We start from the raw sequence: 24,608 nt of genomic DNA, 5'->3' as shown, positions 1-24,608 counted from the left end.
ATTCTCATCCCTTATGAATGGTCACAGAGAAGTACTGTTTCATTTATTCAGTCAGCCGGCTCTTGTCTGAAACAAGATTTGAAACAGTTTATCCTGCACCACCTGTCTCTCTTTGTCCCTGTAGATGTCATCATACAGGATATCTTTGATCAAACAAGAAAACCACACAATTCCTTTAGAGCTTCATGCCTGAGATGATATAGCAAAATGTAAACATTAGTGACTCTCCACATGTCACCGTTCTTTCTTTCATTATTCTCAAACATACTCAGAAATTGAGAGTTTCTTTATTATAACACATTAAATCCTATAATTTTAGCATTTATTAGAGGAAAAATAGTAAGAACGAATTAATAATAAAGAATGAAAAGTGGAACGGTGGAAATGATCACACAGACAGGTCTTTATTCAAAACAGGTAGTGGTGATCTTTCTTTACCCTGCCCCTTCATCGGAAACATACAAGTAGCCACCTAATTATAAGTAAAGTTGTGAACCGAAGAATTATATTAAGTTTGATTACCAAAATTACTGGGTTAATAAATCCATCACTTATTATAGCACCTCTATGGGTATCACTGAGAACCGAGTGTTTTTAGAGACAATTGGAGCACTAAGTAATTAGTTAATCAATCCCTTAATGGATTTATAATCTGGTATTAGAGTGGTGGGTGGAAGGTAAGAGGCTGGGTCTAGTTGTAGGAAGCAGGACACTGGGGACATTTCTTTGGAGCTCCATTTTACTGTATGCCTTTCTTGTATTCCTCTCTCTACTTAAGAATGCATGAAGCAGGCATCAAGCAAACAACTATCCTCCACCATATTTTTCCATCACCATGATGTTCCTCCAAAGCACATGAGGCCAAGAAATGATGGTCTGAAATCTCTAAAATTGTTAGACAAAACAAGTGTGTCTACTTTTAAATAGTTTCTGCTGGACATTTATCAGTAACAGAGGAAGAAAGAAAACATGGGTATTGTGCAGGAGTAGAGTACTGCTCTGAGATTTGGTGTGTCTATGTCTATGCCTTAGACGTAAAACAAGTGCATTTTAGCTTTTAGTTGGGAGCTGAATGATAGGTTTAGATTTTAAAGTCTCCCAGTTTATTATGAAAGAAGAAAATTCTTCCCTGATTTTTGGTGTGAAGAACAAAATCCAGGATCCAACTGCAACAGAAAAAAATGTGCTCAGAGGGAAAACTCTAGTTCCAAGGTGTATTCCAGAGAGAAGATCAAACCATCTTTGGATGTATTTTTTGTAGTTGTAAAAGAGCATACAAAATATATCATATGTGTATGCAACTTCATTTCAATAAGAACTGTGCAGCACCAGTGAACAAATATGGATTAGAATGAGGAGGCATATTACGGTGCCACAGAAGAATCTTTCCTTTATAGAAAGCCATGAACTCACTACATCTTCTTGAGGATATTCTAGGCAGGAGGATGAACACATAACTTTTATATGCCAGGGGAAGCTTACCTTGTCATCCATGACAGCAAGATTCCTCTCGAGCCTCTTGTGACTGTGAAACAGAGCCTCAGAACTAACAAGATCTTTGCCATAGTCCTCAGAGGTGAGTAGAGGCTCCTTCTCCTCCATCCACTGGATGGCTTCATTGACATCCCTAGCAGACAAAGTCATGAGCATCAATAAACCAAGATGGCAGACATTGCAAACAGACCCACAGCCCTCACAATAGGACCAACTTAATTCCCTCAAGTAGCAACGACTCTCCTTTTTACCAAACTAGCACAAAGTAACTGAAAACATTCTTCCGTGTCAGAATTTTTCCACTGAGATGTTCTACTGCAAAGGTTCTTGACTTTTGAGCTTGCAGAGACAGTTCTCATATATGACATGTGAGAAGTTATTCATGAATACCAGTCTTGCCCTCAAACTCATCTAATTCTTATACCCCCTTTACTTCTTCAGAGCCAATTCAATTCAGAAGTGCTACGCTTTAATTTTCTTTTTTCTTTTCTTATCTTTTTTTTATCAATAGAAGTCTGTGAACAGTGGCTAAGTCCACACATTTTGTAATCTTCACCCATGATCTTCTACTACTGGAATGCCTAGGATTATAGTCTTTTTGCCTCTACTTCCCTACTTTAGGTGGTGATGTGGATCAGAGGCCAGGCCTCCAGTATATTAGGTCAGCCATCTACATACTGTGCTATAATTTCAGTACCATACCTTTTAAAGCGCTGGAGGTCTGCAGCATTTGATAGACTTTCTCGTCTCTTGAGAGCCAGGCTCCAGAGACGATCCCAGGCAGCATTGACTTCATCTTGTTTTGCCTTTATCTCAGGCAACTTAGGGTGTTGCTCCTAAGGAAGGAAATCAGCAAAGGTGCTGTCATACCACAAGTTACCTTAATAGTGAACTTTATACCTGACACTTTGTCACCATGGCAGATAACAAAGCATGGCTTCTCAAGCAATGGTAAAACACAAAAACAAAGTCTTTGCTGTCTTTACCAAGGCCCCCAAAGAGTGAAGTTATCTTATTCCCTTACCCTCACTAAGCCACCAAACAACTGCAGCCATGTACAAAATCAGATGACATCAGAACAGCCCAGCCAAGCATCTCAATAGATGAACCAGAGTCGTGAACAAAACTATACTAATTCTACATTTTGTGGTAGTAAAAGTAAAGATAAAAAGTGTTGGAACTATTGAAGAAACAGCCTTGAAAAAGTTGGCAAACAGTGATTTCTTTCATTTTTCTTTAGTTTCTATTCATCCTGAATTCTTGCTTCTACTAATATGGCTATTAACAGATTCACTAGAGAGCCAAGAGCACAAGAAAACCGAAATATGATGCACAATAAAGGTATCTTTTGAGCTTTATGTATTTCAGTACATATACTCTATTATACTTTATTACACATACATGTATCAATTCATAACTATTATATAACTCCGATCATACACACACACACACACACGACACGACACACACACACACACACACACACACAATCAATTGTCCCAATTTTCTCCTGTATATTAGAGTATTTAGTCTCAGTAAATCCTTGCTAACTCAGACATTGAAAATTTATATAAGCATTGCTTTAAGTAAATGATAGTGCTTCTCCATTTCTTTCACAATCTTATAAAATATTATGTAATAGTATATATAATATATATTTATATATATACATATAGATGTAGATTGAGAGTCAAACATTTTTTTATAAATTCTATGCTATTTTGTGCTTGTATCTTCCACAAGAAGTGCATAAAAACAACAATCAATAAAATTTATGGTACAGAAATTACCTGTGATACTTGTAGATTTAATTTTCTCTACCTATCTATCTCTCTTTTAAGCATGTACACACACACAAACACACACTCCCAACACACACACACACACACACACACACACACACACACACACACAGCCATTTTCATGGACCAGAAAGGGGAGAGTGGAACCAGAAGAGGAAAGAAAGTTGCTCACAGCAAGTTACTACATAGATTTGCATCCCTCCACTCTTTTAAAATGTCTCATCCCCATTATACCCCACCTTCTAGTGGCCAGGAAGGAGTTCTGTAAGCTCAGAATCCTTTCTCTGCCATACCTCTTTTGTCTCCATCTCACCTGGGCACACTCATTAGCATATTGGTTCACTCTGTCCACTTTTCCTTTCCGAGCTGTCAGTTCTTCCTGGAATTCTTCAAACTTCTTATGCAGGACCTCTGTTCGTTCCCAGTCATCTCCCAGCTCCACTAATGTCACTATAGCTTCCTGTAATCATGAAAAAGTTCAGAGTCACCAGTAAAAAAAAAATCAATATTTTTTCAAGCCAAAAACTCCAAGGCCCTGTTATATTCTCATGATAACTCATATGGGGACCCTTCCAGAGAAAAGCCAAAAGTAGGAGTGTGTTTTGGGATGACAGCTTAGTCTGGGGATTGATGTACTTTGAGAGAATTCCTTGGTGAAATCAAGGGATTGCAGGGAGAACGTCCAGAGGTTCCTTCTATGTTTTAGAAGATGAGGGAACAATTCCTCCTACTCTACCTGCCTCCTTTTGAATCAAGCATGTCTAATAAAGTGTTGCACTGAGCTCTTGTATGTGTAAGACAAGTACTCTGACTGTGAAACTATACTTGAAGTATTTGGAGAAATTTTTAAAAGCCATAGTTGTATTTACTGAGAAACAAGAGTTGGAAGTTATTTCAGATAAGACCCAAAGGATATGAGAAAACATCATGGGAAGAGAAGGGAATTGGGCCTAGATCATGTTTGGTGTTAGTCTAGTCTTTGCTATGACCACAGTCACAGATTTAGTCTTATTCCTTACAACAATCTTCAGAATACTCGCAAATCTTTGCCAAAATTCACCTTTCCCCCAAAGAACGAAGTCTAGGAACAGATTTCCCAACTACTCAAGACTGCCAGAGTAGGTTGTAGAAAGTTTCTATGGTGCGGTTGCAATGGAGCCGTCAGAATACCCCATAAGCATGTGCGCCTGTACCTTCTCTTTGACCCACTCCAAGATGTCTTCACACTCCTGACAGTACTGATAGAACTTCAGTGCCCTCAGCAGGATGTCACTTTTCTCTTGGGTCAACTCCAACAGCAGATCCCACAAGTGGCGAAGTTCCTTCAGATGCGTCTTTAAGGGAGAGAAAAAGAATGGTTAGGCTAGCAAATAGTTCAATGGCTGGTTGATACTCATGAGAGTCCTCCCTTTTTCTGAAGAGAAAGGGAGGAGGACTAGATGATCTGGGTAGTTATGAAGAAGGACTGGGAAGAGAGGAGGGAGGGGAAACTGTGGCAAGGATAAAAATAAATTAATTAATTAATAAAAATTCAGTCCTCCCCTTCATTCCTGTACTAATTGCTCAACAAAAGAAAAAATAAATGAAATGAGAAATAAAGTCTCAACTGAGAGAAAAATATATATGAAAATAGTTACTAAGATAAATGAAATGTAATCTTCTATGACAGAAAATTTGTTAAAATGTCTTGATGTTTCAAAGAACTGAAATATACAAGTTATAAGATGGCAAAGGGGGAGAAAACGAGACATTGGTAGAAGGATTCATGGTAGAGTGTTCATTTTGACTGAGCCTTAAGAAGGGAAAGCTTTCTGATGGGTAGATGATAGGCAGCGAGTGTTCTAAGCATAGCATACCACCAAACAACTTTGCTTGAGTAACTGGAAAGCACATTAAAAAATCAAAGAATATTTTGCTGCTGTATAGTTTGACAAAATGGAGAGGCGGTGAGTGCCAGATTAGACCAGAACGTCATATTCCACCAATCATGTGACACTGGTGAGCACTATGCCATCCCTTAAAGAATAGTGTATCTTCCTATTAAAAAATGGGGTTCAGAGCTAAACAAAGAATTCACAGCTGAGGAATGCTGAATGGCTGGGAAACACCTAAAGAAATGTTCAACATCTTTAGTCATAAGGGAAATGCAAATCAAAACAACCCTGAGATTCCACTTCACACCAGTGAGAATGGCTAAGATCAAAAACTCAGGTGACAGCAGATGCTGGCGAGGATGCGGAGAAAGAGGAACACTCCTCCATTGTTGGTGGGATTGCAGACTGGTACAACCATTCTGGAAATCAGTCTGGAGGTTCCTCAGAAAATTGGACATTGAACTACCTGAGGACTCAGCTATACCTCTCTTGGGCATATACCCAAAAGATGCCCCAACATATAAAAAAGACACGTGCTCCACTATGTTCATCGCAGCCTTATTTATAATAGCCAGAAGCTGGAAAGAACCCAGATGCCCTTCAACAGAGGAATGGATACAGAAAATGTGGTTTATCTACACAATGGAGTACAACTCAGCTATCAAAAGCAATGACTTGATGAAATTGATAGGAAATGGAAATATCATCCTGAGTGAGGTAACCCAATCACAGAAAAACACACATGGTATGCACTCATTGAGAAGTGGAGATTAGCCCAAACGCTTGAATTACCCTAGATGGACAGAACACATGAAACTCAAGAAGGATGATCAAAATGCGAATGCTTCACTCCTTCTTTAAAAGGGGAACAAGAATACCCTTGGCAGGGAATAGGGAGGCAAAGTTTAGAACAGAGGCAGAAGGACACCCATTCAGAGCCTGCCCCACATGTGGCCCATACATATACAGCCACCCAATTAGACAAGATGGATGAAGCAAAGAAGTGCAGGCCGACAGGAGCCGGATGTAGATCTCTCCTGAGAGACACAGCCAGAATACAGCAAATACAGAGGCGAATGCCAGCAGCAAACCACTGAACTGAGAACGGGAACCCGGTTGAAGGAATCAGAGAAAGGACTGGAAGAGCTTGAAGGGGCTGGAGACCCCATATGAACAACAATGCCAAGCAACCAGAGCTTCCAGGGACTAAGCCACTACCCGAAGACTATACATGGACTGACCCTGGGCTCCAACCTCATAGGTAGCAATGAATAGCCTAGTAAGAGTACCAGTGAAAGGGGAAGCCCTTGTTCCTGCCAAGACTGAACCTCCAGTGAACATGATTGTTGCGGGGAGGACGTAATGGGAGGAAGATGGGGAGGGGAACACCTATATAGAAGGGGAGGGGAAGGGGAATAACAACCAAAATGTAAATAATACTCAAGTTAATAAAGATTAAAAAAAAAGAATCGTGTATTTTCAACACTTTGCTCACATTTCTCTGAACCCTTCTATGGTATCCAACACAGCCTTAATGGTGGTAACAGTTGTTTTAAACACTGTTCACACATTTCTATTTTTTTTTTGCATTAAGGTTTTAGAAAGCAACATCTAACAATGCAGCTATAGTGGTTTGAATAGTAATGTACCCCGTAGACTCATGTGTTTGAATGTTTGACTCAAAGAGAGTAGCACTGCTAGGAGGGGTGGTCTTGTTAGAAAGGTGTGATCTTGTTGGAAGAAGTGTATCACTGTGGGAGCAGGCTTGGAGATCTCCTATGCTCACATAGTCTCCTACTGCATGCAGATCAAGATGTAGAGCGCTAGGTTCTTCCAGCGCCATATCTGCATGTACGCTGCCATGCTTCGCTGCCTGCTTCCTATCATCAGGATTGACTAACACTCTAAACTGTAAACCAGCTACAATTAAATGCTTACTTTATAAGAATTGCCTTGGACATTGTTTTTATTCTCTTCACAGAAATAAAACCTTAAAACAGTAGCTCCGTTAGACTTGAACTCAGTACCGCCACTATTCCAGCAATCTCCATCTCTTCACTCTGGGATTATGGGCATGCATCCTCATATCTAGTTTTAAATATTTTAATTCATATAAGAGTTTACACAGAGCACTATAGTATAAAAATTCCTTCAATTTTAAACAAGTGGAAAAGACACAAGGTTTTCTTACTTGTTGAAAAAAGTAAGAAAAAATTCTTTCTTGATCCTATCTTGTTACCATTCACATGGGCTAGAATGTTTATGCTGTAAATAGAAAGACAATCCTCAATTGTAAGTTATGCAATATAAATTGGTTTTATAGTTTAAGACTACATAAGCTGAAAATTTTACTCATATAACAGGGAGAATATATGAATTAGAAAGTAACCGTGACATTAAGAATAAGTACAGTGGTTAATGGTTGTTGAAATGACTGAGATTTTCAAATCTAGTCATCAAAGGGCATTTTTCCGAAGTTGTTAGATTTTAGGGCTTTTTTTTCTTTTTCTTTCTTTCTTTTTTCTTTCTTTTGTAAGTAGAAGGAAAGTATGGAAAAGCATGTCATCAGAAACGGGGAGTGTTGTGTGGACAAAAACAAACAAACCAAGACTTCACTGTCAAAGAGGAAGATTTCAAAAGAGATTGAAATGAATAGACATCACTTTGAAGTCAGAATTAATAATTAATATAAGATTCTTTAGAACAATTTCATCTGAGAAACATGGGATGGGTTGAAGATAGCATGATCATGACATAAGGATACTTATAAGGGCTGCTCAGTGCTATTTCCATACCACGGTTCTTCCCCACCCATGAAACACAAGAGTGTGCTATCATTTTGCCTGCCTCAATTTGAATAGAGAACAAGAGCTTTCAGTCCTTGTTCTAAAGCAGCTACATTGAGCTTTATCTGGCCTAACCCATCCAAACCCTGATAACACAATCAGCAACTAGGATTGAGATTCTAGCGTCCATTTACCTTGGTGGCTTCATGGGCAAAATGATCTTCTGCAAATCGAGCCTCCCTGATTTCCTCCAGCTCAGGAAGCACTCTTGATTTGGCTTGCACCTCTGATACAAAGGATTCGTGCTTCTGATATTTCCCCTGCAGTTTAGGAATCAGAGTTTATGAGTAATGAAATGAAGTCTTATAGGAACAAATACTATTTTGTTCTTCCTCTCAATTCTAAGCAGACTCCCTGCTCTTCTACATTTACTCAAAGATTTCCCTTAGCCATAGCAGAAACAGACAAGTGGTTACTCAAGGAAAACAAATGAGCATGGCTTCTTGAGACAAAAGTCATAAATCCAGACTTTTCTGTTGGCGCTTCCTTTGGGAAAGAATAAATAAAATAATATTCTACTCAAGGCTCCACAGGTTCCTATGTGAATAAAACCACATAATGCATAGTGTCCTTTTCCTTCCAAAGGTTAATGCTGAGTTGTCTTGTAAGAAGTACAATGAAGAAAATGAATTATTTGTTTAAAGTTCATAATGAGCTCTGTTCTTGTCAAATGTGAATTTTGACACATACATCACACATCACCCAGATTTTGCTCCATTCTTGTTGGCTCAAAAATGATTACTCCTTATGCTATGCAATATGCCATCAGATGTAGAACTTTCTACTAAAATTCTTGTCCTATAGACTTTTATTTGAAATTAACAGCAGCTATAAAAATATTTTGAGAGAAGCTCAAAATGTACATCCAGCTGAACAGAATAGACAACAGTGGCTTTAGAAGCAGTGATAAGTTTTACTATTTATGTTTAAAAATCAATTGCTTTATCATTAATATCACAATATAGAAATCACAAGTTATGTCAAAGTTTCTTGAACTTTCAGCCACTATTTTGTCTAATAAACTATCATAAAATAAAGTCTCCGATGAGTTTTATTTGCAGATAAGGCTCTGAAAGTTAAGAAATGGAAAGCAGAGATCACTTAAAGGCACAACTTGTATCTCTATTAGATAGTCTAATCTTTCTGTGGAATCTACATATTAATTATAAGAATGTGAGTTCTGAATGAAACTTCAATATGATTCAGTATGATTCTGTATTTTCAAATACTGATATACAGTCATTTTTTTTCTTTCTTCTAGCTCATCTTTCTAATCTTGTAAAGAACAAGCAACTTTAGCCTTTTTCTTAACTGAATTTGTAAACTTCCCTTTTTACCATCTGGCTTTGTTCTGTAATAGAATCGAGCAGTGCTCACATTCACCCTTCAACATTACCGTAAAGAAAAGCCCATTTCAATCTCTAGAGAACCTAGGGTCAGGTCTGAGGACATCGGTGGCACTGAGTTACCTGTATATTTGTGGGTTCATATGTCTTATCTTTTGTAATTTCAAGCTTCTCCATGATCCACTTCTCCAGGTCGTCTGCATCTCTCCTGAAAACTTGATAGTGATAAGATTCCTCAAGCTTCTGACCCCTCTCGGCCACGCGCTCCTTGAACCTCTGGTATTGGTCTAACACCTCCTGCCTCCTGTGCTGGATTTCTTCTGCTGTTTCTAGAACCTTTGGTCCACTGCTTTCAACAGCCTATAAGTTAAAAAGTCTCTTCATGTTTTGAAATATTACATTCTGTACCCCAAAATACATATGAGTGTGGTTATTATGTTAATTAAAACTATACAATAAATAAATAAATAATGCCTGTACTTGTTGCTAGTTCTCATATAAGAATGCTATCTCTCTTGTATATCCCAAGGCATTCATCCCATACACATTCAGTCTATGTGTAAAAGTTGTTACACCTAGTAATACATACAGTTTTTGGGTGCTATAATGTAACTGTATAATTTTAAACTATAAATAACTATTTTTTAGATCAATAGTTCTTAATCATCCAAAATATTCTATAGAAAGAACAAATTTTGACTGCTGAAGCAATATCACAACATGTCAGATAGACAATAAAAAAAATGCTATTTTTTTTCCAAAGGCTAAACGACATTGATAAGTGCTGGTCATCTGTAAATTTAGGGAATAGTGAGAATGGTTTGTAATTATTTTAGTGAATCAATCACACACACAAACTTGAGTACTTTTCTTCTTAACTAAAAGTCTAGATCATGTACTATATACTTACTTGACTTAAAAAAGAAAATACTAAAATAAAATCTGAATTTAACCTGTCTTCCCACTTGTCAGAAAGTATAAATCATTAATGTTTGTAATTGGATTTCAGAATATAAAATATTGTATTATAGTTTTATACAAAACTGTGCTTTAAAGAAATACAGTTTGTGTGTAACAATAATCAGAAAAATTTCTATAGAGACATTTCTATAGGGCATTGAGTTCCTTATTTCTTATATCCAAAATATATAATACTGAGTTTATATTTTGATGTTACTTTATTTTTCAAAAATCTTATTTTTGTAGACAGTAATTCCTGAGATGACTCTAAAATTAAGTCATTCCACAAGGACACAATGTTTTAATGGGATTATTTGATTTCAAATTACCTGTAGTTTTCTGTATGTTATATCTGACTTTAGCAAGTAATTATTAAATTATTATTATTATTATTATTATTATTATTATTATGTAGGTATAAAGTTCTAGGTTATTTTTAGAAGTGAAACCTTCATAAAAGGATTAAAATCAAAACTCTTTACTACTTTAAAATCAAATAAGTAAACTTTTTAAATGAGCCTGTGAGGATGGAATTGAAGGTTCAGAGGAACAAACTTCCCTAACAGCAACTGTACTCACAGTTTCCTTTGGAGTTTCCATCTCTCCTCAGAGTCTAAGGCTTTGCCAGATGAAATGAAGCTAAGAGAGAAAAACAGTTCTTTGAATATCCAGTCCACTTCACATAGGAATGACAGAAATGTGAAAGTGGCAAAGACCCAGAGAAAAAAATTTTTAGAATCCTTTAGAATCCCGCCAAGCGTGAACAGTCAGCATTATCTCCAGGGGACATTCAGTTGAGGCAGCTGCTTACTTCCACAGACATGGTGACTCAGCAGTTTTGGGGACTGTGGCTTTCAGTAAGGTATTTTACAAAGGAAAGAAAACAAAGTTTTCATTTGCAAAAGTATGGAGGAAAAGCAGTGACAGATGAAAGGCAAGTGTCTGTGTTGGACTGTGTTTTACCCAGTCATAGACCTTATAAGGTAAGAGAATTTAAAAATCAGGAAGAAATTCCAGGTTTCTCTTCTGATTCCACATTGGAGAGCTGAGGGAATTCAGAGGGGACATGATTTTCTTGTTCTGATCTCTTTTTAGGAAGTACAACGCAGTTGCTTTGACAGGGACCCAACCTCAGGTAAAGAAATGTTTTTAGTCAATAGTTTATTTCACAGTTTGCTCCAGGGTCTTTCTCAAAATCAGGAGACTTTATGACTTCATAGAACACATTCTTAAAAATATGATCTGTCTGCACCCTTAATCATTCAAACAGAAGGTACAATATAATAAGTTGTATGAACATGTTTATCTTAAAGTTCATAAAGCAATATTACTAGAACAAAAATTATCATTTAGATAATTTCACTGCATGTTTAAACATGCCTAAGACATGAGGCAGAAACTATACTCTTTTGCATATATAAAGGAGGCAGAAGTTTCTTTCTAAGGTTTGTTCTTTTAGGTTACTGTACTAAAGAAAAACACAAAAACAAAATAAAAGCATACAATGTTTAATAGCCTGTTACAAGCACTGGTGCTAGCCAGCCCCATCCACCACTCATCCTATTTTGTTTTGTTGCTGCAGCTTTTGTTTCTGTATCCCTGCAGTCAATGTCAAGACCTACTTCATGAAGCTTTGCCCAGGTTTCCTTCTAACAGTTTTATATGAAGCTTAAGTCTTTCATACAATGAAAACACAATTTTGTTTCATGAGGCCCAGTCCTGTCAATTGAGTAACTGCGTGTATATGTCCCTGTGTGTGTGTTTGTGTGTGTGTGTGTGTGTGTGTGTGTGATTATAAGGTATTAAGTGTTTTGTAATTATTGGGAGATGGCCCCAGAAAGTAGAAACCAGAGCCATAAATGTTGATGGCCTAAGGGAAGACTAATTAAAGCAAGGAGGAGGAAATATTATGACATTCATATGTGGCCTTGACTCATTTGAATACCTCAAAGCCATAAGTACAGTATGAAACTTTGTTTTCCAGTCTATTTATTATGTTTTCCCAAATAAAAATGAGGTTATAACTTGCAGAATGCTATAAAATTTATATGAATTAGTCACATCATGCATGGTAGACACTTGCCAAATTTCTTGGATAAAAATAAAATAATTTCCCTTCCTCACCTCAGCTCTAGGTTGAAATTCCTCAGTACATGTGATACAATGCATTGACTAAACTGGTGCCTTTGTCTTTCTTATCAATTGTAATCCAAATGTGTTAAAAACTATATAAAGCTGTTAGAAGAAGATGTGCAGGGGCTTCATGAAATTGCTTTAGATAATTTCTTCTTGAGTTTGGAACAAAGAATGGAACCACAAAAGATAAGTGGTACATCAAGTTGAAAAGCTTCTGCACAGACAAGGAAATAAACCTATACACCAGAAGGAAATAAATTAAAGTGTATTTTACAAAACCATAAAGTCTCACCAACATGGCTGCCAAATGAGATGAACAAGCATGTCACCAATAGACTTGCCAAAGTGGAGGAGGACATCCATGAGGCCTCAGTTCTATGCTAAACAATTATGCGTAACTAAGGAATATTGAGAGTGGGTGAAAGAGTCTTCCCCAGGGAAAAACATGCCAATTGTTTATCCAATACCAAAGATCAATACAGAAAACATGCACACAAGCAATCATATTCAGATATGCGTGTAATAAAAATTTATGAAAATAGCAGCAATGGATTTGAAAATGAACAACCAGGGATATACATGGGAGGATTGGGAGGGAGGAAAAGGAATGGAGAAAGACTGTAATTACAATCTCCAAACGTATAAAATCCTTTAAAAAGACTGCTCAGCAGATCTCACAGAAAAAATATATACGGTCAGAACTGTGTTCGGTGGGTGAGGTACATCGGAAATATTAATTCAATAATTAAAAACCAGAAATGATTACATTTAACAGGTAGGTTAAAGAGATGGCACAAGAAGAGATTTGTTTAATTAAAAAGTAGTAATTAGATTAATGCACACGCAGAGAGAAAAGCCTTAGAAGACCTGAAATGATAAAGTTAAACATTGGCGACAAAAGGGGCTTTCAAGTTTCAAATGACATTGTTTACCGTTCTGACATATTCTTTAACCAAACCTTAGGGAAATTATGAAATGAGTGGTTTTTATAAGAGGAGTCTTTTGTGCATGGGTGGGGTGATTTGAAGGGCTGTGCTTCTGGGACTTTGTTATCAACTCTGGGCAGATCTGTGTTCATACAGCAATAATCAGCCATGAGCAGCTTGCTTCACCCAGGCTCAGAGGTCAGGAAGAGTGAGGCTTTTGATGTCTTCCTCTCAGGTTCACAGGATCCAAGAACTTCAGCGACAAAAATTTGCAATTTCTATACTGTAAACTTATTTTGGGGTCAATAAAGACAGATACATTCAATTTAATGCAAAACTAACATTTCCCACAGAATAGAATTTATCATTCATCTATTCTCTAACAATTTTACCTTTATTTTGCTGAAGCTACTTCATATTTTCATTTTTCTTTGATTTTTTTTGAATACTAAATGGGTCAAGATAGTAGAACATAATGTTCAGAAAATGAAAAAGATATTTTGCTGGGGGGGGGCACAGGGTTTCCATATATAACTCAAGCTGGTCTAGACCTCTTGTCTGTCCTGTCTTTGCTTTCTAACTGCTAGAATTATAGGCGGCATAACTACACAAAGAAAGTCCTTCTGTAGTTAATATCTGCTTCAACCTTTACCATCTGAAATCTCTGAAGCTACTTAGTCCTTAATTCTAGTTGAATATCCATACCTTCTTTCTGTGTTTTCTTTCCCGCTTAGTCACATGGGTTTATTGCAGTAATAAACCCTATAAATCATATTTCCTTTTTACAGTATTCTATACATTTGTCCTTAGGAGACAACTTAGAACAATGTGATGTTGCACTGGATTGGAAGCTCAACCCTTTCACGCAAATGCTCAAATCTACCACTTAAGGACAGGAAGACTATTGGAAATTGACTTAAATTTTCTTAAGTGTGCTAGGAAGTAGCTATGACTAATTTATCTAATTGAACATTGGCCTATGGCCCAATTTAAAAGTGTAGAGTTACTTTGTGCTGGGTAGGTTGTCAGTTTTAGTTAGATGTGAATGTTATCAGTAGTGTATTTGACTGTGCCAAATCATAAACTTCATTCTGAGTTATAATTTTTTTTTAAAATTGGAATGTAAAATGAAACTCTTCAATTGAAGATCACTTCCCACGAAGAATGATTCCCAATCTTTCATGGGAATCATTGAAATTTTATGTCAAGTTCCCTCCTACCATCCACCAATGAGTCTATCTCAATATATTGACGTGGAAGACAGCAGTAGACACAGATCAATCTTCAGAGGCCTTGGAAGGGCAGCATGTTTGAGACATGGTCCCTCTCAGGTAAGTAAAAAGAACTCAAGTGAAAAATATAATTTTTCATCAGAGCAGACATGAGTAGGAATCAGTCAAGAGCTGAAACTACACAGACCTCCCTCCTTCTTCAGATACTCAACTCAGTATGAAGTTTAATGACTGTGTTTAGGGATGCTAATGAAAGTCTTAGCCATACATTAAAACGTATGCCCCAAGTAGTATCGAGTTGGGTTCTTGGCTTGTAGCTTCATGTTACTACTAAAATTTCTATCCATTAATATATTTTTCCATTTGCTTTTCTCCCTCTTCTGTTGTAGAATTGAGAATACCCTGATTCTTTGTTCTCCTTTAGCTTCAAGAAATAAAGGAGGCTTCTTGTTACTCATTTAATCTTTCAATAAACCATCATTCAACAATTTGGTAGATAGAAGCTCTCCCAGACATTGTGGATATGTAGATAATTGAAATGGATATCTACTTTAACATAACATTGTTAATTAGAGGGCACATAAGACCAGATATACAGTAATTTAAGAGAACAAAATCATGCTAAATAGTGGTTTAAGCAATGCACATTGTAGAAAGAGAAAGGTAAGGTTACGTCTGTTAGAAGCATGGATGTCAGAGAAGAGATAGTATATTGCAGGACTTCTTTTGAGTTCAAAGGTAACCAGTTGGACAGGGTTAGGTCTTATCCTACCTCCTGGGCATCTGTTGCCAGCCAAACGCTGAGAACACTTAGTATTAAACAGAGCATGATCTGTTAACCACTTCACTGGCTGTCTACGTACAGAATCAACTCAGCTACAACCAACACTGAAAACATGATTGTATGTATTTTATAGATACAGTGATGTGCATTTTGTCCTATTGGACATATGGAGCAGTAGATTAGAATGACATGCATTTTTTACATTTCACTGGTTTTTTTTTTTCCGGGACTAGGGACCGAACCCAGGACCTTGTGCTTCCTAGGTAAGCGCTCTACCACTGAGCCAAATCCCCAACCCCTACATTTACATTTCAAATGATATCCTTCTTCCTGGTTACTCCTCCACAACCCCCCATCCCATCCCCTTCTCCCTCTCCCCTTTGCCTCTTTGAGGGTGCTCCTCCACTCACTTACCTACTCCCACCTCACTGCCCTAGCATTATCCTATGCTGGGGCATCAAGCCTCCACAGGACCAAGGGCCTCCCAATGATGTCAGATAGGATCATCTTTTGCTACAAATGTATCTGGAGCCATGGATCCCGTTGTCATGTATACTCCTTGGTTGGTTGTTGAGTCTCCGGGTGTCTGGTTAGTTGATATTGTTCTTTCTATGGGGTTGCAACCCCCTTCATCTCCTTCAGTCCTTCCCCTAGCTCTGCCAGAGATCACCTCCAGTAGATAGGCATGACCCCCAAAATTAACCTGGAATTTTTCCTGTCCAAAGGAAAGACAAGGACAAAAATTTGAACAGAGACTCAAGAAAAGGTCATCCAGAGACTGCCCCACTTAGGGATCTATCCCATCTGCAGACACCAAACCCAGGCACTATTGCTGATGCCAGGAAGCACTTGCTGACAGGAGCCTGGCATGGTTCTTCCCTGAAAGGTTCTACCAGCACCTGACCAATACACATACTCACTGAATGCATGTTTTTTTTATAAGCTTTTTTTTGATAGCTTTGTTTCTTTCCCTTTCGGAGTGTAGATAATTTAGTTAATGCAGCAAACACCACAAACATCGAGCTGACAGCTGTGTTTCAGATGAAGGAAAATTCAACAGTGTCAGTACCCCAGGACCAGATTCTGAAACAATATTCAGAAAAGAGCAAAGTGGGAGGCTGCGGTTTAAAGGGGCCATTTTGTGTGTCCGTCAGCAGAGTCCTTGCTTAGGATCAGTGCAGGGAACCACACTGTGATAGGTAAATTTGACTGTCAACTTGACTCAGTCTCTAAGAGCTACATCTGAGTGGCTCTGTGAATCTGTCTACTAGGAGGATTACCTGAAATAAGGGATAGGTGAAGACGCTGCCCAGAGTACATTGTTTAGTTAAGAGTACTTTCTGCTCTCGCAGAGAAGCAGTGCCTCCTGATGGCAGCCAAGATACAGTAAGGCTGACTTTGCCTGCTTCTCTTGCATCCTCGCTGGTGAGGGCATCTAAACCATAGCTGTTCCTGCCAGACGTTGTTGACCTAGAAACTTATCCTTGTCAGCTTTCTAGTGTGGACTGAAGATGAGAAGCTCCACGAGAACTCTCCATGTCTTCAGTGTCAAAGATTACTGAGACATTTAACCTTGTTGACCAAGTAGCTACCAGGTTCTTAGCCTCTTCAGTGTGCAGACAACTACTGTTAGTCTTCCCAGCCCACAGCATTTAAGGCAATCTTATAAATCCCATTTATAGTGTGCATTTATTGTCAGCTCTGTTCCTGCAGAGAAACCCAACAAATACAAAAACAAGCAACCCCAAGTCACAAACTGTGCAGTTGCAGTGATCTCCTCAGTATGTACAAGGTCCAAACTTTGATCGACATCATTATACATATGTCCATACCATCAGATTCTCAATGAGGTCAGTGTCACAGAAGATATTCTGAACTGGATCTGAATCATAAAATGATAGTGCAATTGAAAAGAATAATGGATAATCATGAGTAGTCAGCTGAGTGTGTAGAGCTGAGATATACTTGCTGAGAATTGGAAGCAGTTACATACAGTCAGAAATCTGTTCATAGCCATATTGATGAGCAGGAAATCCTGATACCAAGGGAGTAAATGGAGTGCATCTGAACGATGCAACCAGCAGAAAAGATGATCTCTTGTTCATAGTCAACAGGTCATCCTGGGCATGGTAGTAGCTGTAAAACAGATCTCTGGGAAGGGGAAGTCACTAATGAAAAAAATTCATAGGTCTGTCTAAATGTAGACATAATTTGATGCAAAGATCATAATGTCCCATGTGCTGATGGCCAATAGACAAGGACAAGAGAATAGAAAAGTCCATTGTCCTACCAAAGAAAACACCCAGTGACTACAAATTCAACCATTACTATCTAGTGTTTACTTGTCATTAAGCTGTGGGCAAAAAAAGGTTATATTCTTGGACATATATTTTTGATGAGTAGTTAACATTTCAATCTATTAATTCCTTATATTTCCTGTTTTAATTCAAAAGTTGTTGAGTACTTACTCATTCCATGTACAGTGTATTATGTCAAAATGAAAATGATCATGGAAAGCATTAATTACTAGACTCTCCCGACCATACATTCTATGTGATTCACCTTGAATAATTAATTAACCTTGCTTAAAAAAACACGCTTCTATAATTAGCGGGGCACTTCACTGATGTCTCTTTTTTGTTGAGAAAACATTCATATTCTCACCTTCTTTCTTCTATAACAGTGTATCAGCTCAGAAAGTAAATAAGAGAAGTCAAAGCTTTGAATTAACTCCTTGTGTTATGAAACACATTATTTTGTGCCCCTCCGTTAACCAAAGATGTAAGCTGAAGTTACATTCATCACTATTATATTCATATAGACAATATACAGTCTAATGCAGCCTGGGAGTGTGTGATAAAAATCTGGGACTGGAGAAATGACCTTAGGAGTCAAGAACACTGTGAAGCACCTAGGTTTGGTTTACAGCAGCTACAGCATGCAGTTTATAACTGCTTGTAACTAGAGTTCTGTAGAATCTGACACACTCTTTTGGCATTTTTAGAGACTGGCACTCTTATGATACACACACAGGGATACACATAGACATAGGCACACATACACACACACACATACACACACACACACACAAGAAATGCACATACAAAAACATTTTAAATTTTGAAAAGAATCATTTTTCTTAGAAAAAGACAGTGGTTCTCTCTCCTTTCTGTCTCCTCCCAGCTTCTTTCTCGCCCTTCTATGTGAGGATACACACAAAGGTGGACATCTGTAATTTTGAAAGAGAGCTTTCACCAAGAATTAAATTAACTCATACCTGGATCTTAGACTCTCTAACCTCTTGAACTATAAGAAATAAATGGTTTAACCTACTCTCATCCTCAAAGAAGAATGATCTACCTTGCCTCAGAAACTATCAACAATAAATACCCCCTCAGTATGGGGTGGTGTCTGGAGATTCCTAGCCAATCTATGCAGCTATGTTGACTGGCTTGATCTTGTGTAGCCCTTAGACAAGTAAGCACAGCTACTATGAATCCGTGAGTGTGATAGATTCCATATCATACTCAGAAGGACTATTTTCCTAGTGCCCCTCCTCATTCTCTGGTTCTTATGTCCTTTCCACCTCGTTGTATTCGATGTTCCTTAAGCCTTAGTGGGGTGTAAGCTAATCTAAATTGTTCATTTAGCTGTGAGTACTCACTTTTTTATGTTTAGCCCTTTGACCACTTAGCTCGCTCTCCAGTGCCTGCCATCAGTGTGAAGAGAAACTTATCTGAGCAAGGTTGACTATACCCCCAAACGGACTCTGTCCTACTCTAGAGGTACCTGCCCTTTAATGGTCATTGATGGCTATTCACAATAGTCAGAAAATGGACACAGCTTAAGTTACTGCCAAATGGTGAATAGATAAGGAAAATGTGGAACTTTTACACAGTGTAATATTATCTATTTGTTAAGAAATGGGAAATTATGAAAGCTAGGAGTAAATACTTAGAGAAGCAATCATTCTGAGTGGTAACCCAGTTGCAGAATAAGAAATGTGATGAGGACACTTCCTTCATTTGTAGGTATTAACTTTGAATCTTAAGACATCTGTGTTCCATACAGAATACCTGCTGAACTCAGGAAACTAGTACAGGGCCATAGGAATGAAGGCCTTTCAAAGGAGGGGAGAAAGAATGCTGTGCTACAAAGAGTTAAAGGGATTATAGAAGCAGGAAGGGTTAAATTGGGGTAGGTAAGAGCAAGGTAGAAGAGGAAAAGGGAGGGAAAACAGCACTGAACTTGTCTGGAAGAGTCATATAGAAACTTACTACTATAGAAGCTTCATAAAGTACATACATATACATATACTTTAAATAAAGTTAATCCAGGATGAGGGGTTGGTAACGAAGGCCAGGCTAGATACCATAGGCCAAAAAATGAAAAATCTAGTGCCAGGAATGGGTTTCCTCTTTTGGTGTTTGTGGTGCTTTAAACGAAATGTCTTTGGTCCCTAGTTGTGGAACTATAAGGGAGGATTAGGGGATGTGGCCTCCCTGGAGGAAGTATGTCACTGGAGGCAGGGTTTGAGAATTGAAAGACTCATACCATTTCTGTTCTCTTTCTCTGCTTCATGCGTGTGGTTTAAGATGTGAATTCTCAGCTACTGCTCCAGCAGCCATGCCTAGCACCTACGGCCTCTGCTCCTTCATCATTGACTCTGGATCTATAAACCACAAACTCTCTCATCTACAAGTTGTCTTTGCCATGGTATTTTGTCACAGGAATAGAAAAGCAATTAATGCAGTTTTGTTGTGAGTCCCAGACATCCCAGGCTACTGAAGGTGCTTCTCCAGTACAATCCTTAGGAGGGTTTAGGGGGCACAATCATTTTTACAGGCATTTTTGTAGCAGTTAAGTACTGTTCCATAAAAGTGAGAATGCTAACATTAATGATAGGAATTTAGTGCCAGACATTTTATAAAACTAAATATTGGGGGCTAAACTTATTTGAACAATTGTTAGAATTTTTATATGCCTGACTACTTTCAGCACGCAGAGAATAGTTAACTGAGATGTTTGTTTGTTCCCCGTACAGATGTCATTGTAACAACCTGACTGGTTTACTATTTCACGGACAGCTAGCTTGAGGAGCTACACTCTAGGTGCAATGAGCACGACAGCCACATCTGTTTTGGAAGACCTGGCTAGAGTAGTGGCCTCTCTCTAGAAACTGTAATTAATGCATAGATCTTAGAAAGAAAAACTGAAATAAAGAGAAACCTCTGAAAGCACAGGTGACTATGAAGCAATTATCACTAAAGAAAATACCTCACCTGCAAATCAATAGAAGCCAATAATTGGTGACATGTGCAGGACTGTTTTACAGACTATGATGAGTCCCTATGCAGGAGCTATGACTAGTAAAAAAAGAAGCTTTGTTAACTTATGCAAATATATTTTTCTATAAAAACAGGCCTTCCAGTTCCGTGTTGAGTCGGTCAGAGGGCGCCCCCTTGTGTTGGTGTTCAACTCAATAGAAAGCCTTTTCCGTGCTTCAGTGTGATCTGCTTTGGTACAGCACGCTAAGCTGGTAAGACTGAGAGGAGGGAGTTGTATCAGCAATAACAGTGGCTGAGAAATAGCTACAGTAACAGAGAGAAGGCACTGGAAGAGCTCCAGCAAGCAACTGGGAGAAGAAATATAGGGAGCAGAGACCATGGAGACAAAAATGGCAGGAGACAAGAGCAGGCAGAAAGCAAAGAGTGTGAGAGATAGAAAGACACAAAGTGCTGAAGATAAGAGACTACAGGTGCTACTGATACCTGGAAGAGTTCCACAATGCCCAGAGATATGCCAACCCAGAGGTGACACAAGTCACAGCCAGTCAAGGACCAGTGCAGTCAGCCTGACTTGAATAGCAAGAGTTGTAAATTTCTGAACACTGAGGCTTGGATCTACAGTTTCTAGTTCTTAAGATCCAGAACCATAAGTTTTGGGGGCTTGGTAGTCTCAATCCTGGGTTCCTGGATAAATAAGCCTCTTGAAAAGATGCTTTGGGTATTTGTGAATCCCATCATAGTTGAGCAATTAGAACGTCAGTTACCGGACTAACATCCCAGGTGTTGTAGTACCTTTTGATCTCTCAAAGCAATAGTATTAGAAAATATTTCATGGTGCTTAAGACAAAGCTTTTTTGAATTTGAACTATAGCTTAGCATTTTGTAAAACATCTATATTTAGACAAGTTACTTAAATACTATAAGCCCACTTTCTTTTGCAACAGGAATGATAAAAATGAATGTTACTCTTTTTTCTATAATTTATTTTTTATTCAATTTACAACCCAATCTCCCTCCTCTCCTACCAGTCCCACCCTTCAGATCCAGGCAGTCTAAGTATGGAGAAGGGGATCCGGTGGAAGAAAACAGAGACCAAGACGGTACCTGTCCTACTTCTTAGGTGTATCACGTGAACACCAAGCTTCACATTTACTACAGATGTGTAGAGCTTCTAAGTCTAGCTCCTGCATGTTCCCTGGTTGGTGACTCAATCCTGTGAGCCCCCAGCCCCTGCTGAGGCCCAGGTTAGTTGAATTTTTAGGTCTTCTTGTGGTGTCTTTGACCTTTCCAGCTTCTCACTTCTATGCGCTGCTTTTCCACAAGACTCACAGCACTCGGCCTTATGTTTGGCTGTGTCTATTTCTATCGACTGCTGGATAAAGCATTTCAGGAGACAGATATGCTAGGCGCCTATCTGCAAGCACAGCTGAATGTCATTAATAGTGTCAGGCACTGGCTTTCTCACCTGGGGTAGGAGAGGTGCCTAGGAGCCTACATGGGGGACTCAATATGATATTTCTACCAGTGGGGGATGTTAGAGACTGAGGGTCCACCTCCTCTAGTCAGGTGGGATATCCAGTGGGAGGAGGGGGACATCAACCTACCTACAAATATTCATCCCTACAGGATTGAATGTTCTGCCTACAGGACGCACAGGCATAAAGAGGCAGCAAGCTAAGGAAATAGTCATCATTTACATCTTTTGACAGAGGAGAAATTAGTGCAGTGTCTTAAAATATGAATGTGCAAGTGTAAGTAGAAAGTTGCACGTTTAGTATCACAAAATACAGATACCAGTATGAATTTATATTGTCGTTTTATTTTTACAAAAATATTGTGTTAATAAACTCATGAAAACTTTTGTTAAACAAGTGGACAGAGACAGTGTTAGTAGCTCTCCCTATCTCCAAGTTAGAAACCATGTGTCCTGAATTCTGGGTACCTATAAAGGTTGTATTTACAATGTACCTTTAATGTCACCCCACCACAAGTTTTAACTCTTTCATTTCCTATATTTTTCCACTGAGGAAAGTGTATAGGTAAGAATTAGCTAAATCAATGTCTAAAGTTACTCTTATTTCTAGGATATAACTATGTAGTATAAAAGTTAAAAGTGTGGTGATCAGAAAAGGAAATGGAATGATCTTTTTATATAGCACTGAGTCATTAAGTATCACTTTTAAAACAATACTGCAACAAAGGAGGGCATGGTGTTTGTTAAGTACTTAAGGAGCATTAAAGACACATTGTTTTCCTGCAAATATTGTGAAATCACACATTTCAAGCAAATGCACAGACTTAGAATGTGTAAGTGAAATCATAAATTTTCAGAAACAAATAGTGGCACATATAGTCCAGGATTATTGTCTGAGTCCCTGTGTTGTTTTTCTCTCATTCCAATAGCAAAGTATGCTGTGACCTCTTGTTTGACCTCTTCTACCCACAACATAAATCCTTTCTCATTTTCCTCCTTTTCTTTTTCTTCAGCATATAATTGGCATTAGCTGTTGAGATGTAAGACCTTCACTTTTACTTTTGCCTTTCTATAAAATTTAGGAATAAAGATGAAAGATAGAAGTACAGAAGTGATGAAAGTAGAATGACAAGTACAGAGTTGGTGTTGGTGGAAGGAAGAGGGGTGGGACTTTGTAGGTCTGTGCGAAAAATGAGCTTTGTCTCATTGAAGTGTATGTCCTAGGCAAAATTACTCCTTATGAAACATGTATGGCAAGGTATTTCAGCCAAGGAAGCCACCACACTGTACCATAAAGTATATGGAATCTTTAAAGCCAAGGAAAGAAGGGTTTAAATACATATTTCTCTTCATTATATTGGCCTGTTAGCTACAACAATGAAAACTTAGTGTGATGATCCTGATTTATTAGTTCAATAGATATTTATTATATGCATTGCTCAATAGGATTGCATACAAGAGTACGCTAAAAACAAAGATTAAATTTTAATTGTTATGAAAAACTGATTATTTGTTTTATGAGTTAACTTCAGTGCTTTATTGATCAAAATTTCAGTAATTAACTTATAGTTTAGGATTGTTCTTTGATTCTATACACAGTGGTAAATAGAATTTTGTCTTATGAAGATTTTACACTTAACATATTTTCAAGAAGCATTTTTTTGAGACAGGATCTCTCTATGTAGCACTGGCTATACTTGAACTCTCTAAGTAGATCTAGTGGGCCTTGAACTCACAGAGATGTGCCTGTCTGTCTCTCAAGTTCTAGGATTTAAGGTGTGCCCCACTATGTCAGCTTCGTTGCCCTTCCTGTTTGCTGTTTATTTGTACTGAAAAACAACCCCGTAGCCCCATGCATCTGGATCAGCGCTCTACCAACTGAATTTCAGTCCAACTCTTCAAATCACTGTTTAGGTTATGTTCAAAGTGGAGTGATTACCAGGGTAACTTTAGCCAAATGGAGGTACTGCATGTAACGTGAGTAGCATGATGTTTAATTGATGAAGCTGCACTCGAAAATATGTTGCATTGGACTAAAAAGAAGCTCTTATGTTTAGGGACTGGGGAGATGGGTCAACTGGCTAAAATGCTTGCAAATAAACCAATCCTTGGGCCTACACCTAGGGTGTGGAGGAGACAAAAGGAACCTTAGGCTTGCAGCCCAGCCAATCTATCTAGTGGAGAAGCTTCTGATTCAGTGAGAGAGCCTTTCTCAAAGATTAAGGTAGAGAAGAAGACATCTAATGTTTATTTCTGAACTCATCACATGTGAATTTCTCTTACATATATACATACACATAGTAAGATAAATAATAAATTTAATTTAGTTGTTTATAAATTTTGCACATCAGGGACATTTACAAAACAAGTTTCACTGAAAAGCTGACAAAGACTTCTGGGAAGTGACAATGAAAGAGAACCGACATGACCTCCAGAAGACGAGATG

The 24,608-nt window shown here is 38.1% G+C and overlaps 1 protein-coding gene across 1 annotated transcript in view; it reads right to left on the bottom strand.

The window, feature by feature from the left end:
• The window catches only part of Spta1 (spectrin, alpha, erythrocytic 1), a 75,865-nt gene extending 64,763 nt beyond the window's left edge, over positions 1 to 11,102 (bottom strand). The window contains exons 1-7 of the mRNA NM_001011908.4: positions 10,902 to 11,102; positions 9,486 to 9,722; positions 8,151 to 8,276; positions 4,490 to 4,630; positions 3,610 to 3,756; positions 2,197 to 2,330; positions 1,483 to 1,627 (exon numbers count right to left, since the gene is read on the bottom strand). Of these exons, the coding sequence (NP_001011908.3) occupies positions 1,483 to 1,627; positions 2,197 to 2,330; positions 3,610 to 3,756; positions 4,490 to 4,630; positions 8,151 to 8,276; positions 9,486 to 9,722; positions 10,902 to 10,922 (951 nt within the window). The 5' untranslated portion in view covers positions 10,923 to 11,102. The remainder of the gene's footprint in view (positions 1 to 1,482; positions 1,628 to 2,196; positions 2,331 to 3,609; positions 3,757 to 4,489; positions 4,631 to 8,150; positions 8,277 to 9,485; positions 9,723 to 10,901) is intronic.
• Between the last annotated feature and the right edge of the window lie 13,506 nt (positions 11,103 to 24,608).

The sequence above is a fragment of the Rattus norvegicus genome, chromosome 13 (genome assembly GCF_036323735.1).
Source record: "Rattus norvegicus strain BN/NHsdMcwi chromosome 13, GRCr8, whole genome shotgun sequence".
Classification (NCBI taxonomy): domain Eukaryota; kingdom Metazoa; phylum Chordata; class Mammalia; order Rodentia; family Muridae; genus Rattus; species Rattus norvegicus.
The sequence above is the reverse complement of the archived record's forward strand: the minus strand, read 5'-3'. Positions and strand labels throughout refer to the sequence as shown.